Raw genomic sequence first — 12,817 nt, 5'->3', positions numbered from 1 at the left:
TCTTCTTCTTCTTTCTTATAAACAGCATATTGCCAGGGCTTGGTCTTTGATCCTTTCTGCTATCCATGGATAAATTCATCCCATTTACACTCAATGTCATAGTTTTTAACTGTGCATTCCCATCTACTTCATCCCCCCTCATTTTTTATAGCACTCTCCCTTTCTTTCAGCCATATAGCCCCTTAGGTGTCCAATTTCATTTGACCAATACCTCTTCAAAGCATATCCTTTCCCATAAATCCTCCTTTATCCTCTCCCCTTGCCTTCCTAGTTTAAAACTGGTGACCCTTCTAAAGGTCACTCCCTTGTCTCTTTCCCCTTGCCTTTAAATTCTTATTCTATCTACCATTCCAAAAATCTCTTTCTTATCTCTACAGTCATGCCTTATTACTATTGCCTCAGTCCCCAAGGGATTCCCAGTCCCTCTCTCATTCTGTCCCACTTCCATCCTGTTTTTTTTTTTTATGGTAAGAAAATTTTTACTCTCCTAATTGTGCGTGTCATTCTCTCTTATCTCAGGTCTGATATGAACAGGGTTCTAGTATTACCAGCCTTCTACTGCCTCCTCTCATTCTCCATGGCAGTCCCTCCAACTTGTTCCTCCTCTATATGAGATAGCCATTCGCCCCTACTTCCTCCTGGTTTATTCCACTACAATGTCAGCTCATTTCATTACATTTACCTCAATGTTAAGTCTTCCATTCATACACATCCATATACAAAGTATCCAATCAATGATGCCACTTCCAAGGGTTGAAGATGACATTTTTTCCATACAGGAATCAAACAATTTGATCTTTTGAGTTGCTTATGATTAGTCTTTCATTACCTTTGTATGTGTCTGAAAGTCCAAATTTCTTGCTGAGTTCTGGGGTTTCCCCCCAGAAATAGTTGAAACTCCTTTAGTTAGTAAAATATCCATATTTTACCTTTTATAATTATACTCATCTTTGCTGAATGTTATTCTCGGTTGTAAACCCAGTTCTTTTGCTCTATAAAATGCTCTGTTCCATGTCCTGCATAAAACTAAAAATTGCGAATAAGGCAATCTATACTAGTGCTGAGAGTGTCTAAAATGACATCAGTGAAGCCACAAGACCAGTTTCCACCCTAATTCCTAGTACCTTGTACTTAGTAGATGCCTATATTTGGTACCAGAATAAATATTTGCTAAATAAATGAATTCCATCATTTGGTATTCTTTTCACTGTAGAAGCACACTTCAGGAGAAAAAAATAGCTTGTTAAAAATATTAAGTGATAGCCAGTAATAATTATTTTTGTTTTTTCCCTGATTAAAAAATGTAATTTTCTAAAGTCAATTCACTCAAAAAAATTTCCACTTCACATTTTCATCACTGTACTTTTCAAAGTCTGAGAGTCCTAACAAATAATTTAGTAGCTCATTAGCCTTCAGCTCTTCTCTCATCACTCCCCTTGAAAAAGTGCTCAGATTTTATTTTCTACTAAAGATTCCCTGGCTGAACACTTATTACTTTCCATGGACTTCTGAAGCTTTCTGCAGTGTGCCTCTTACCTTTCTTAACTAGAGAAATGGGAGTTTAGGGGAAATAATTTATTTTTCCCTTGGTTTTATAACTTTGCCATTAGGTCTGGTTTCTTGGTTTCCAGCAATTTCACATTTGCATTCCAATTTCTTTATTCTCAAAGGTGGTGGTGCCTCAGTAAAATTGGGAAGTAGAAAATATTTGTCTTAAGGAACTCTCTCTCACCTTCTGTACTCTGGTGTTCTCTTTCATCTCCCTTGAAACAGCTCTACTTCCTTATGCTACCTCAAATTGACAAATATTTGCTAAGTTAGTTCATACAGAGGCATGAGCAACTTGGAGAATCATATAATTTTAGAGTGAAAAGGAAGCTTGGGGATCATCTAACCCAACTGTCTCATTTTAGGTGAAGAAAGGACTAGTAGAGATGGCCGCTAAGCCACTGTTAATGACCTTGTAAAGATCATGGCAAGGGGAAGGTAGTAGGCTCAGTGAATATAGGCCCAGAGATGGGAGGTCCTTGGTTCAAATCTGTCCTTGGACACTTCCTAGCTATGTGATCCTAGGCAAGTTAGTCTTCTGCCTTGGACCCAATACTTAGTATCAATTCTAAGACAGAAGGTAAGAGTTTTAAAAAAAAAGAAAGAAAGGAAGATCATGGTGAATAGGAGATGATGCAATGCATTGAGTACCAGACCTGAAGTCAAAACAACTTGAGTTCAAATCCAACTTCAGACACTTTCTAGCCACGACTCTAGGTTAGCCACTTTACAATTTCCTCAACTGTAACACAGTGAGTCTTAATAGAACCTACCTTGCAGGATTGTTGTGATGATCAATTGACATAATATTGTAAAGTGCCTGGCACAGATTAGCCACTTAATAAGTATTTTTCCCTTTTCCTTGAGAAGCAAATATCCTAATTTTTTAAAAAGCGAAGAGAAGTGAGTCTACGAACTATAGAGCAATGGACTGTACTTTGCTTCCTGACCAAATTTGAGAATGCATTAATACAGGATAATTTGTGATCATTTAGAAAAGGCACTAGTACCCAAAAAGAGCTAGGTCATAATAGACTCAATTTATTTCATTTTTTGATAGGATTATTAGACTAATATATGAAGCAAATGCCATAGATATATGCAGTTCACTTAGAGTTCAGCAAAACATCTGACAGTTCCTCATGTTGACCTTGTAGAGAGATGAAGAAATATGGTCCAGATGACAATACAATTAGGTGAATTTAGGAACTGCTTGAGCAAGCAGCCTAAAAGAGCCATTACTAATGGTTGGATGTCAGTTTTGTGGGAGGTCTCTAGTAAGGTTCCCCAGGGATTGATCCTTTGCCTTGTGATGCTATTAAGACTTTATCTATGACTTGGGCGAAGATGTAGTTCTCAAACTTGCTGAGGATACAAGGAGGTAGATGTGGGGTGGGGGCTTGGGGCAAAGGGTAGTTAAAACTCTGGTTAACAGAAATGGTGTCCAACCAGTTCATGACAGCATTGTACAATGGGATGGATTTAATAACGATAAATGTCACCTTCTATACTGAAGAATAAAAATCAATTTCACAAATCCGATATGAAGAGACATTTCAGTTGGGAAAAAGATCTGGGTTAACATGATTCCAATAGTAAAAGAGCTAATTCTATCTGAGGCTATTAATAGAGGCAGAGAGACCAGGAACAGGGAGGTGACAGTACTATGGCTCATACAGGCTACACCCGGACCACTTAATCAGTTCTGGGCACTTCATTTTGTGAAAGATACAGACAAATTGGAGAGATTATAGGATAATGCTGCTTGTCCTAAAGCCCAAACCAAGGCCATTGAGGAAAATTTTTCAGAAAGATAGATCCTACTCTCAAATGGGCTCAAGCAAAACTTTCCTAATAATTAGGATACATCAAAGTGGAATTAATTGCTCCAACAGTGACTTCCCCTTGATGTACATTTTTAAAAACCCTTACCTTCTGTCTTAGAATCAATACTATGTATTGGTTCCAAGGCAGAGGAGTGGGAAGGGCTAGGCAATGAGGGATAAGTGACTTGTTCACATGAATGGAGACAGGATTTGAACCCAGATCATCCTTGAATTCAAGGCTAGCTCCTTCCTTCCTTCCTATTTCTAATCTAGGGTTTCCTTTTTCTAGTTATGTGTTCCTTCTATGATATCATCCTGTTAGAAACATTTGTATTTCAACAGAATACCAAGTGAAAAGAGGGCAATGCTTAATCAAATGGATGAATATCTAATGGTGTAAATTTAGACACAAAGACACTTGGATGAGGTGATATTCAGACACAAACAGACATTTCTGGTATCTCTCAATCATATTCTGCTAGTTTCCATTCATATGGTTTTAACAATTGCTGTGTTATCTAATAACTTCCTTGTTATTCAGCTTCTAACTGAAATCATCAGGCAGTCTCTTACTTTGGAAATTTCTCTTTCATAGCTTTTAGAATGATGAGCTGTTCTTCATAGGCTCTAAATTTTTTGCTCTTTTCCCTACTTGGACAAATAAGATTCTTGGTAAATGATTTATTTTCTCCCTTTGCTTTGCAGCTGTGACTTTTCAGAACTGCTTAGCAAGTTTAGGTCCATTAATTCATTGACTTAGCAAGCCAAGGGACCTCAGGGGTCATCTAATCCAACCTTCTGCTTTTGTGGATGAGGAATCAGGTCCACACAGGTTAAATGCCTTGCCCAGGATACACTGGTCCTCTGACTTCAAAAGCAGTATTCTTTCCAATATACCACTTCAAAGTTACATTCTTGGTTTTTTTGGGAAGGAATAATACAAAGCTGTTGACTAACCACTATTCGTTATCAACATATCACAATGACTGTAGTTTTCAATGCTATATTGCTCCTTCCAGTTTCTTAAAGAGAGAACTCTGCCTGAGTGATCAAGTGAATGAATGCTCACATTTCCACATAAAAATTTTCCACTATCTGAGTAGACATACCAACAAAAATGATCAACCACTAGTAATATTTGGAACTGCATTACTATTCATGGAAAATAAAAATAATTTTATAGGGAATAAACAATGAGTATAAAATTTTGAAAGAGGGACTTTATGACTTGTTTGGGAACCCATAAAATGTCTCTCCAACAATTTTGATCTGGCCTGCTTAAATTGGGTCATTCAGTTTTTCTCTACATCTTGGCCCAATGCCTTGGCCCATTTGTCCAAGATCCAGCTTTGGGCAGAAAGCCACATCTGGTTTTTGAAGTATAGATGAACAAGTTCTGTAATGTTCACTATGCATTTCATCTGTGTCAAAGGAAAGGCAATGGTCCTGAAAAAACAGTCTCATTATTGGTCTTGTGAATTAGTTACCCACTTTGTATCCTTTTACTTCGGATTCATTGTCCAAGGCTTTGACTTGATCCCAATTCAGTATAATTTTGGAGTCAGATGAATTCCATATGATGTTTCCAGGGGGTTGACTTGGTGCTAAAAATTAAGATAGACGAAGTCATAGATTATTAAGTTTCAATGTTTTCTGATGGATGTGTTCCTTACTAGAATTCTAGAGTGGAAGCAATTTAATGGGCAATTACACTAATATGTATCTCCAAGGTCACTAAAAATCTGACATGTTACAGTACTGCAATTGGAAAAGGATTCAGTTGACTGCCCAACATCTATAGCTAGAAGAGGTAGCCCTTGTCGATGAGATAAATGAGACCTAGAGCTGTCTGAGAGCAATAAGATCACTATGGTATTACAAAGGATTGGACAAGAGGATAAAAATCCACACAAATATGTATATTCATGGAAATCTAAACCCAAATAATCGCATGGGACTAAGTCTGTGCTGTGTTTACTGAACCACAAAAGAAGAAACATGGCAACCTTGCTTCCAAACTAGGTGGACTTACGTGGCTTTTTTGTTGTTACATTGACAGTCACACTGTAGGGTCCAGTTCCAGCAGTGTTGTAGGCTTTAACAGCCAAATGATATAAAGCACTGCCTTTCAAATTGGTTATTTTTGTTGATGTTTGATTTCCAATTGTCCTTATTTTTCTAGCATTCTCTTCTTTATCATCATGACTCCAATATTTGACCTGGGAAAAATCAACAGAACAGCTTAAGAATTCAGCCCCATTATGACTCTGCAGGGTGGCTAGAGATGGTCCTGGGTACCATTTTCTAAAGGGAACTCTTCAAGGGCATAGCTATGGCTGCTCCAAGAAAACACATTTTTCCCTTGAGTTAATCTATAATTAGGAAGATCTACTTTTGCTCATTTCCCCATAGCTGCATTATATTCTGAGATGGGAAATTGGACACTGAGATCTGACTAATTTGCTTTTTTCCATATTTACTTTGTTTCTAAGTTGTCTTCATGCAACTTAGGCATTCTCATGCCATTTTGCCAGAGTATCCATAAGTCTATTTGTATTTATATATTACACAGAGAGCTACTGAAAACCAAAATTAATGTGAATATTGTATGATGGTTTTCAGTGGTTCTTCCAATTCTTCAAAGACAGAACACTGAACTAATGATGAATAAAGCGAATAAATGCTTCACGTGCATAGGTATGTATCAGTATATTAAAAGGAGTTCTGGTGAAAATTGAAGCCCTCTCCCTACTCCCAGCTCTATATCTCATATCTTCAGTTGATTCCCAGCTAGGAGCTGGGTCTTTAAGCATCTCTCTGTGTCCTCTCATCAGATATCATACACGTATCCCACTTAAAATGACCTATGCTTCACGAGAGCCAAAGCAAACTCATTTTTCTTACCTCATAACCCTGTATCCTTCCTTTACTAAGTGTTTCTAGTGGAGAAGACCAGAAAACTTCAATATCTGTGGCAGAAAGGCTTCTAGCAAAGATACTGGGTGGTGGTTTGGTGGGTTCTGTAGGAGGAAATGAAAAAGTCTTAATCTTCTATGATGAGCTTTTTCTATATATAGTACTGACCTAGAAAGGTAGGCCACAAGTGATTGGTCTTTCAATCTGTGAAGGCGAATATATATATTTTTGTTCAGGGGCAAATGCATCTTTTTGTGATTGGAATCTTTTATTGAATACAGACATGCCTTTGATTCAGTGGTACTAATTCCCTTTATTCCATATAAACCATGGATCTCAGGAAATGACCTAGAGGTTAAGCTAAGGCACATATTTATGGAGCCATCAATTCACTTTCAAAAGAGAGTTGGTGGCACCTACCAGGATCAAGCTTGGCAGTTCAAGCTTCTAGAGTGTTTTAACCTGGTATTTATGGATAGATTTCAGGGGTCTGTGAACTGGGATGAGGGAAAATTTACATCTTCATTTCAATACAAATTTGTATTGAATGTAATACAGATTACATTTCAATAAAAATATTTTCTTTGTAATTCCATAGATTTTATTTTATTCATTGAAAAACATGATTTGGAATATGGCACCAAAAAGTTAATCACTAATCAAGACCTTAATAATTAACAATATATAATGATAATAATTAACAATATAAGTCAGAGGCATCCTGATATAATGGATAGAATATTGGACTGGGATCAAGAAATCCTGGGTTTCTACCTTTTCCTTTGACAAATACTAGCAAAATGACCATTAAAATCATGTGATTTTAGTGGCTATCAAAGGGTTTTATTACCTCTGACTTTTAACTTTGCCATACAATGCAAAGCGTCTCATGGTTGTGAAGACAAAAGCTAAAAAACAGAATCACCCATCAATCATCATACGTTAATTCACTAGGAAGGCAAGAATTGAACAAGCCCATGTACCTTCCTCCGCAGAATAAACCACTGTGACTGGACTGAAAGAGCCTTCTCCTTTGTTGTTGTAGACACCCACTTTCACTTCATAGGGGGAGAATGGAGGCAAGCTCTCATTCCTGAACACATATTTGGAGGCATCTGCAGAAGCCAACACCGTCTGCATCCAGCTCACTTTGCCGAAGGGTCGAAATGCTACCACATACCCAAAACCTCCTCCATTTTGTAATTCTTCAGGGACAGTCTGGTAAGGAAGGGAATCGGTGTTCAGAATTTACAAGGATCTTTGAGGATGCAAAATCATGTTCTTCTTTTCTATGTACTTTTAGGGGAAAGGGCAAGGGTTTTTCCTTCCCTGTCTTAAAGTTAATATTATTAGTACCTATATTATTACTATTAATATATTATGGTATATTATTAATGTGTTATAAATTGCTACGTATCTGTTAAGTACTATTAATAATATATACTATATAGAAATATAGTATATATTATACATAATATGTAATATAAATTAAGTATATATGAATTAATTAGGTACAACAGATTAATCAATAATATAATATACAATAATATATTATATAATACTTTGTAATATATAATAATTAATATTTTGCATTGTGTGGAATATACACATGATTATACACTGTTATATAATATGCTATTATTACTAGTACTTAGCATATATAGCAATTATTATGGATGCTTATTATTTTTTATTTTATCATTAATATGCTCTTGTATGATTATATTATTATAACATAATAACTATAAAATACTACTACTAATATGATATATCAATAATATAATTGTATTGTATATAGGACATTTAATATAGTAAAATTCTATGCTATGGCATATTATTAGCATAGTGCATTAAAAGTAATAATAATTATTACTATTATTACTAATATACTATAATTACTAAGCACATTACTATGACTATGTTATTATTAGTAGTATTATTAGTACTATTAACTAATATTAATATACTATAGTAAATTATTAATAGCAATAATATAATCTAACATTATTACTATTACTACTACCTAACAAGCAAAGAGCAATTTAAGATTTAGGAAGCATTTTTCTTATAACTTTGAGACATTGTAGTACAGTAGGGAGTGTGATTAACATGGAGTCAGATGTCCTGGGTTCAAAACCAACTTTACTCACTTACTAGCTCAGTGATCCTGAGCAAGACAGTTCACCTCTCTGGGTCTCAGTTTTCTCATTTGTTGGTTGAAGTAGATCACCCCTAGGGTCTCTTTCAGTGCTCAAGCAATGATCTACGATCTTAGGATCTATGATCAAGGTATATTATTTCTATTTTACAGATAAGGAAACTGAGGTTCAGGGGGGTTAAATGGCTTGCCAATCATTGCACAACTCATAGGTGTCAGACCTGGAACTCAAACCAAGGTTTTCTGACAATAAAGAAGTATCTGTCATTCCCTCTGTCAGTACAGTGGGGAGGATAGAACTATAGAAGATTAACAATGGAAGGGACCTTAGAGATCATTAAGTCACTTTACAGATGAGGAAACTGAGGCTTCAGTTTCATTATTATCAAAAAAAGAAAGAAAGAAAAAGGGGGGAAAAAGAGAGTTTGACCAAAAGACCTCTGTCTTCCTTTTTAACTAAATCTGATCCTGTGCCCTAAAGAGACTCATGTTTGCCTAGAAAGGAAGTGATCAAGGCAGAACTGGAAAACAGTAGACCTTCTGAATTCTCTTCCAGATTTCTTTCCCCTGGTCAACATGGTCATGATTTGGAATGTAGATTTTCTTAAGGTCTTTTGCAGGTTCTTGGTACCTTTGGGATTGACCACTATTTTACTATATAGTACCTATCTTCCCTCAGCAGGCATTAGATGCCAGATGTCCAGCAATCACAGGAAACACTCTGATAAAAAGAATCCTAGTGTGCAGTTCTCACCAATTGGGGAACTGGACATATTAAAATTATCTGGGGAGTGTCTGGTGTTTTGATGGGTAGGACAAATCCAGCCATATCCATATGCTCACCCAAGAGTCTTGAAAAAGCAACTAGGCAAGACAGGACGGTGTCCATCTTGCTGTTGCAACCAAACAACCCCTTGATTTAATGTAAACCAGAGAGTAAATGGCTTCCCAGTTCTTAGAGTTGGTTTTCAACTCAGTAGCTGAAGTATGTGGCTAGAGGGTGAATGATTTCTATGGCTGCTAATGGTGCTGTCCCATTGGATAAATGGAGGATTTTAATTTCTGAGCCTGTTGTCTGGAATCCTTCAACGGCATTGAAAACCCTTTAGAAAGCCCCCCTAAAATCAATTTTTAATAAATTGGTGACTAACCTTCCTCCAGGTTTCTTAAAGCATTCCCTCATAACTGATGGCCATGGCAGCATTAAATTTTCCAATAGCAGATGGCTAGGAAATCATGCCACTAAGCCAGATCTATTGCTCACCTTCGTTTTAATTCAATCAATCACACAGCAATTCAAGAAGAAAAGGGAAAAAAATGGTTTTCTCAGCACCAGTCTCCGTTAATATTTTTCACTTGCATTCCCCCTCCCTGCCCCAAACCCTGCTTTTGTGGTTGCTTTTTTCATGATGAATTGAATTATAAGACTTGCTTCGCCACTTGCTTGGGCAGGTGCAGTCTTTTTGCACTGACCATTAGCGATATGTCAGAGAAGCTGAGCACTTCAAGTGCCCTTTTAGCTGCCTGGCATAGAGGGGATGGGAACTTTATGGCAATGCTTTGCACAGAGAAAAATAATACAGCAGTTTCAATTAATTTATGTTCCCTTTGCCCTGTGATTCATTTACCTCCCAGGTTATGACCAGCTCAGATTTGCTGCCTCCACCTCCACTGACGTTAGCTGGGGTGACTTCGGGGACTGTGCAGAAGACAAAAAACAAGTTAGGTCATGGGGAAAAGACAACCGAGTTCCATGAAGGTCAGCCAGTTTATATGACTCACTTCAAATAGTTACTATGGCACAAAGGGGGCAGTGATGGTAACTCCTTGAACTTCCACTGAGGAGACCAGATACGGAGTCATCAAAGGAGTGGGGCGTGCCACTATTAGAAAGTGAAATGTGCCAAGGAAATTGCTCTTAATTACCTGTTTCCAATTTGACAAGGTACAGATGTTTGTTTGATATGTCTGGTTGAAAATTCACTGAAGTCTCAAAAGCCTGAGTGGTTCCACGTAACAAGGAAAGGACTGAGATTCAGGTTCTAATTATATGGTGAAGCATTTATTAAGCACTACTCAGCACTATGGAGGTTTACAAAAGAAATGGAAAATACAGTCCCTGCCCTCCAGGGGCTTACACTCTAAATGGGTGATGGGACATATATAATACCCGTAACATGAGATCAATCGCAGAACAACACCAATGAGGTCAGAATGCTACAGTTCAGACTCAATGTATAAGTGCAGCAGGGTTCCATAGTACAGGAGTGACCAGAGTTGGGGTGGGGTTAATCAGGGAAGACTTCCTGAAGAAGGTGAGTTTTGAGCCAGGTCTTGAAGGATGTGATGGACAGGGGTTGACCACTGGCTCACTGGGTTTAATCTCTTTGGACCCCCGTTTTCTCTGTAAAAGAGGGGAGATGATACTGGTTTCCTCTTCCTCAGGATTATTGGGAGGAATCAATAATACTAATAAATAAAGATTCAATCAACACTGTAAAAAATAAAAGAGCATGTAACAAGAAGATGATTATGTTAAATGAATGGATCAAGCCAGGATTTAAATCAATTCGGTCCCCGACTTGGTGGGGAGAGTTGTACATTTTCACCTGGACGATGCTAATGAAATAGATTTGGGCATGATTTTACAAACACACACATTGGTCCATACCCTTGAGCTCTGGGATGGCTCGTTCGGACCCAAGCATAGGCACACGGCTCAACAAGCGGTTACACATGGAGAAAAATAATAGGACTATAAATAGCCCCAATTCATTACTTTTCCGCTCATTCTGGGCTACCTTGACCTCCCAGGGATGGTCCCACGCACCAGGGTTGCCTCAAGCTGAAAGCTAGATGTGAGCACATGGAGAGCCTGGCTGAACTGCCGACTGAATTGACAGGATGTTTTGATGCCTAGTTCCCTGGGAGTAGCTTATGCACTAAGAAAATGTCAGTGAAAAAAAAATCTGTAGAATTGTTATTCTGTGGCATTAGTGATTGTGAGGAGATGACCTTATTTGGAATAGTTTTTTTTTTCACCCTGTTAGAAGGATGTTTGAGGCTAGAGTACAGGTGAAGAAAAGAGTCAGCGCTTCTGGGAGGAAGGCCAATAATGATGTGTCTGCAAGCCTAGCCATGGGATGGTATCTAGTGAAGCATGGGAATGGAACACTTGCTCGGAGACCTCGTTCGCTCTGCTAAGCTGCTTCCCCACTAGCTTGCTTTCTGTACATTATAATCTTTCAAGGTGGAGCTAACACAGCACCTCATTATAACCAAAATGTATAGAAAATTAAATACTTTCCTCCCCCACAAAATAAGCTAAGTACTCTAGACACACCAAGCTAGCAAAGCTGGCTGCTACTCACGGGCTTCCTCGGTTCTTCGTTTCTCTGAAGGTCGGCTTGGCTCCCCGATTCCAATGGTGTTGGCCGCCACAACACGGAATTCGTATTCCACCCAAGGGTTTAAACCCACCACAGTAGCAGTGAATGTCCTTCCATCAATGAGCTCTGGGACTGAAAGAAAGAGAAGGGGGTTAATTTTTCACTAGATCCTTTGGCGATGGAGAGAAAAATGGCGGGCGGGCATGAGTATGACATGGCAAATAAGGAATTACAAAATAGAACGGGAGTCAAGGATGTCATAAAGGAAACATGAATGGCAAAGGAGAGATGGCTTATTTGGCGAGTATCAGAGAGAACTCGAGAGATGGCTAATGTGTTCTACTGGAATTGCTCTGATGTGAAGAGGATATGAAAACTGCAGTTCTCAATGGTCAACTTATTGGCAGAGATAGGCAAGAGTCACATAGGTGAGGCAAGAGGGAATGGGTGGTGATTGGCATTGTCATAGAGAATACTCTCATCTTGAGAACACATATCACTATAAAGAGAGCATCCCTTTGGAATGCTTGTTCATCTAGTTTCCAAATGGCTACCTTATTCACAATAACCAAATGGATTATAGTGGAATGGAATGAAATCAGTCTGAATATGAATTTTAGCCATGTGCCTCTTGAGTTTTTTTAACCCTCACCTTCTGTCCTAAAATCAGAATTGTATATTGATTTCAAGGCAAAAGAGACAGGGGTAGGCAATGGGGGGTTAAGTGACTTGCCCAGGGTCATACAGCTAGGAAATGTCTGAGGCCAGATTTGAACTGAGCCACCTAGCTGCCCCCCCCAAAGCCTCACTTTAAAGCAGGCTCAGAAGCAGAGCCAGTTCTTCATTTTCCTCTGTAATAACCTAGGGATAATTTAGAATACCTCATGAAATGATACTGCTTGGTTTCAGCTTCACCATGATCAAGTCCTTTCTCTGGGTACCCACTTCTCCCATTCCCCCTTTTCATCTTCCTTTTATGG

The 12,817-nt window shown here is 38.2% G+C and overlaps 1 protein-coding gene across 1 annotated transcript in view; it reads right to left on the bottom strand.

Moving 5' to 3' along the window:
* LOC123230680 (contactin-4) overlaps positions 1 to 12,817 on the bottom strand; it is a 368,929-nt gene that overhangs the window by 8,827 nt on the left and 347,285 nt on the right. The window contains exons 14-19 of the mRNA XM_044656823.1: positions 11,820 to 11,969; positions 10,077 to 10,147; positions 7,274 to 7,508; positions 6,279 to 6,394; positions 5,407 to 5,593; positions 4,866 to 4,978 (exon numbers count right to left, since the gene is read on the bottom strand). Of these exons, the coding sequence (XP_044512758.1) occupies positions 4,866 to 4,978; positions 5,407 to 5,593; positions 6,279 to 6,394; positions 7,274 to 7,508; positions 10,077 to 10,147; positions 11,820 to 11,969 (872 nt within the window). The remainder of the gene's footprint in view (positions 1 to 4,865; positions 4,979 to 5,406; positions 5,594 to 6,278; positions 6,395 to 7,273; positions 7,509 to 10,076; positions 10,148 to 11,819; positions 11,970 to 12,817) is intronic.

Source organism: Gracilinanus agilis, chromosome 1 (genome assembly GCF_016433145.1).
Source record: "Gracilinanus agilis isolate LMUSP501 chromosome 1, AgileGrace, whole genome shotgun sequence".
Lineage (NCBI taxonomy): Eukaryota > Metazoa > Chordata > Mammalia > Didelphimorphia > Didelphidae > Gracilinanus > Gracilinanus agilis.
The sequence above is the reverse complement of the archived record's forward strand: the minus strand, read 5'-3'. Positions and strand labels throughout refer to the sequence as shown.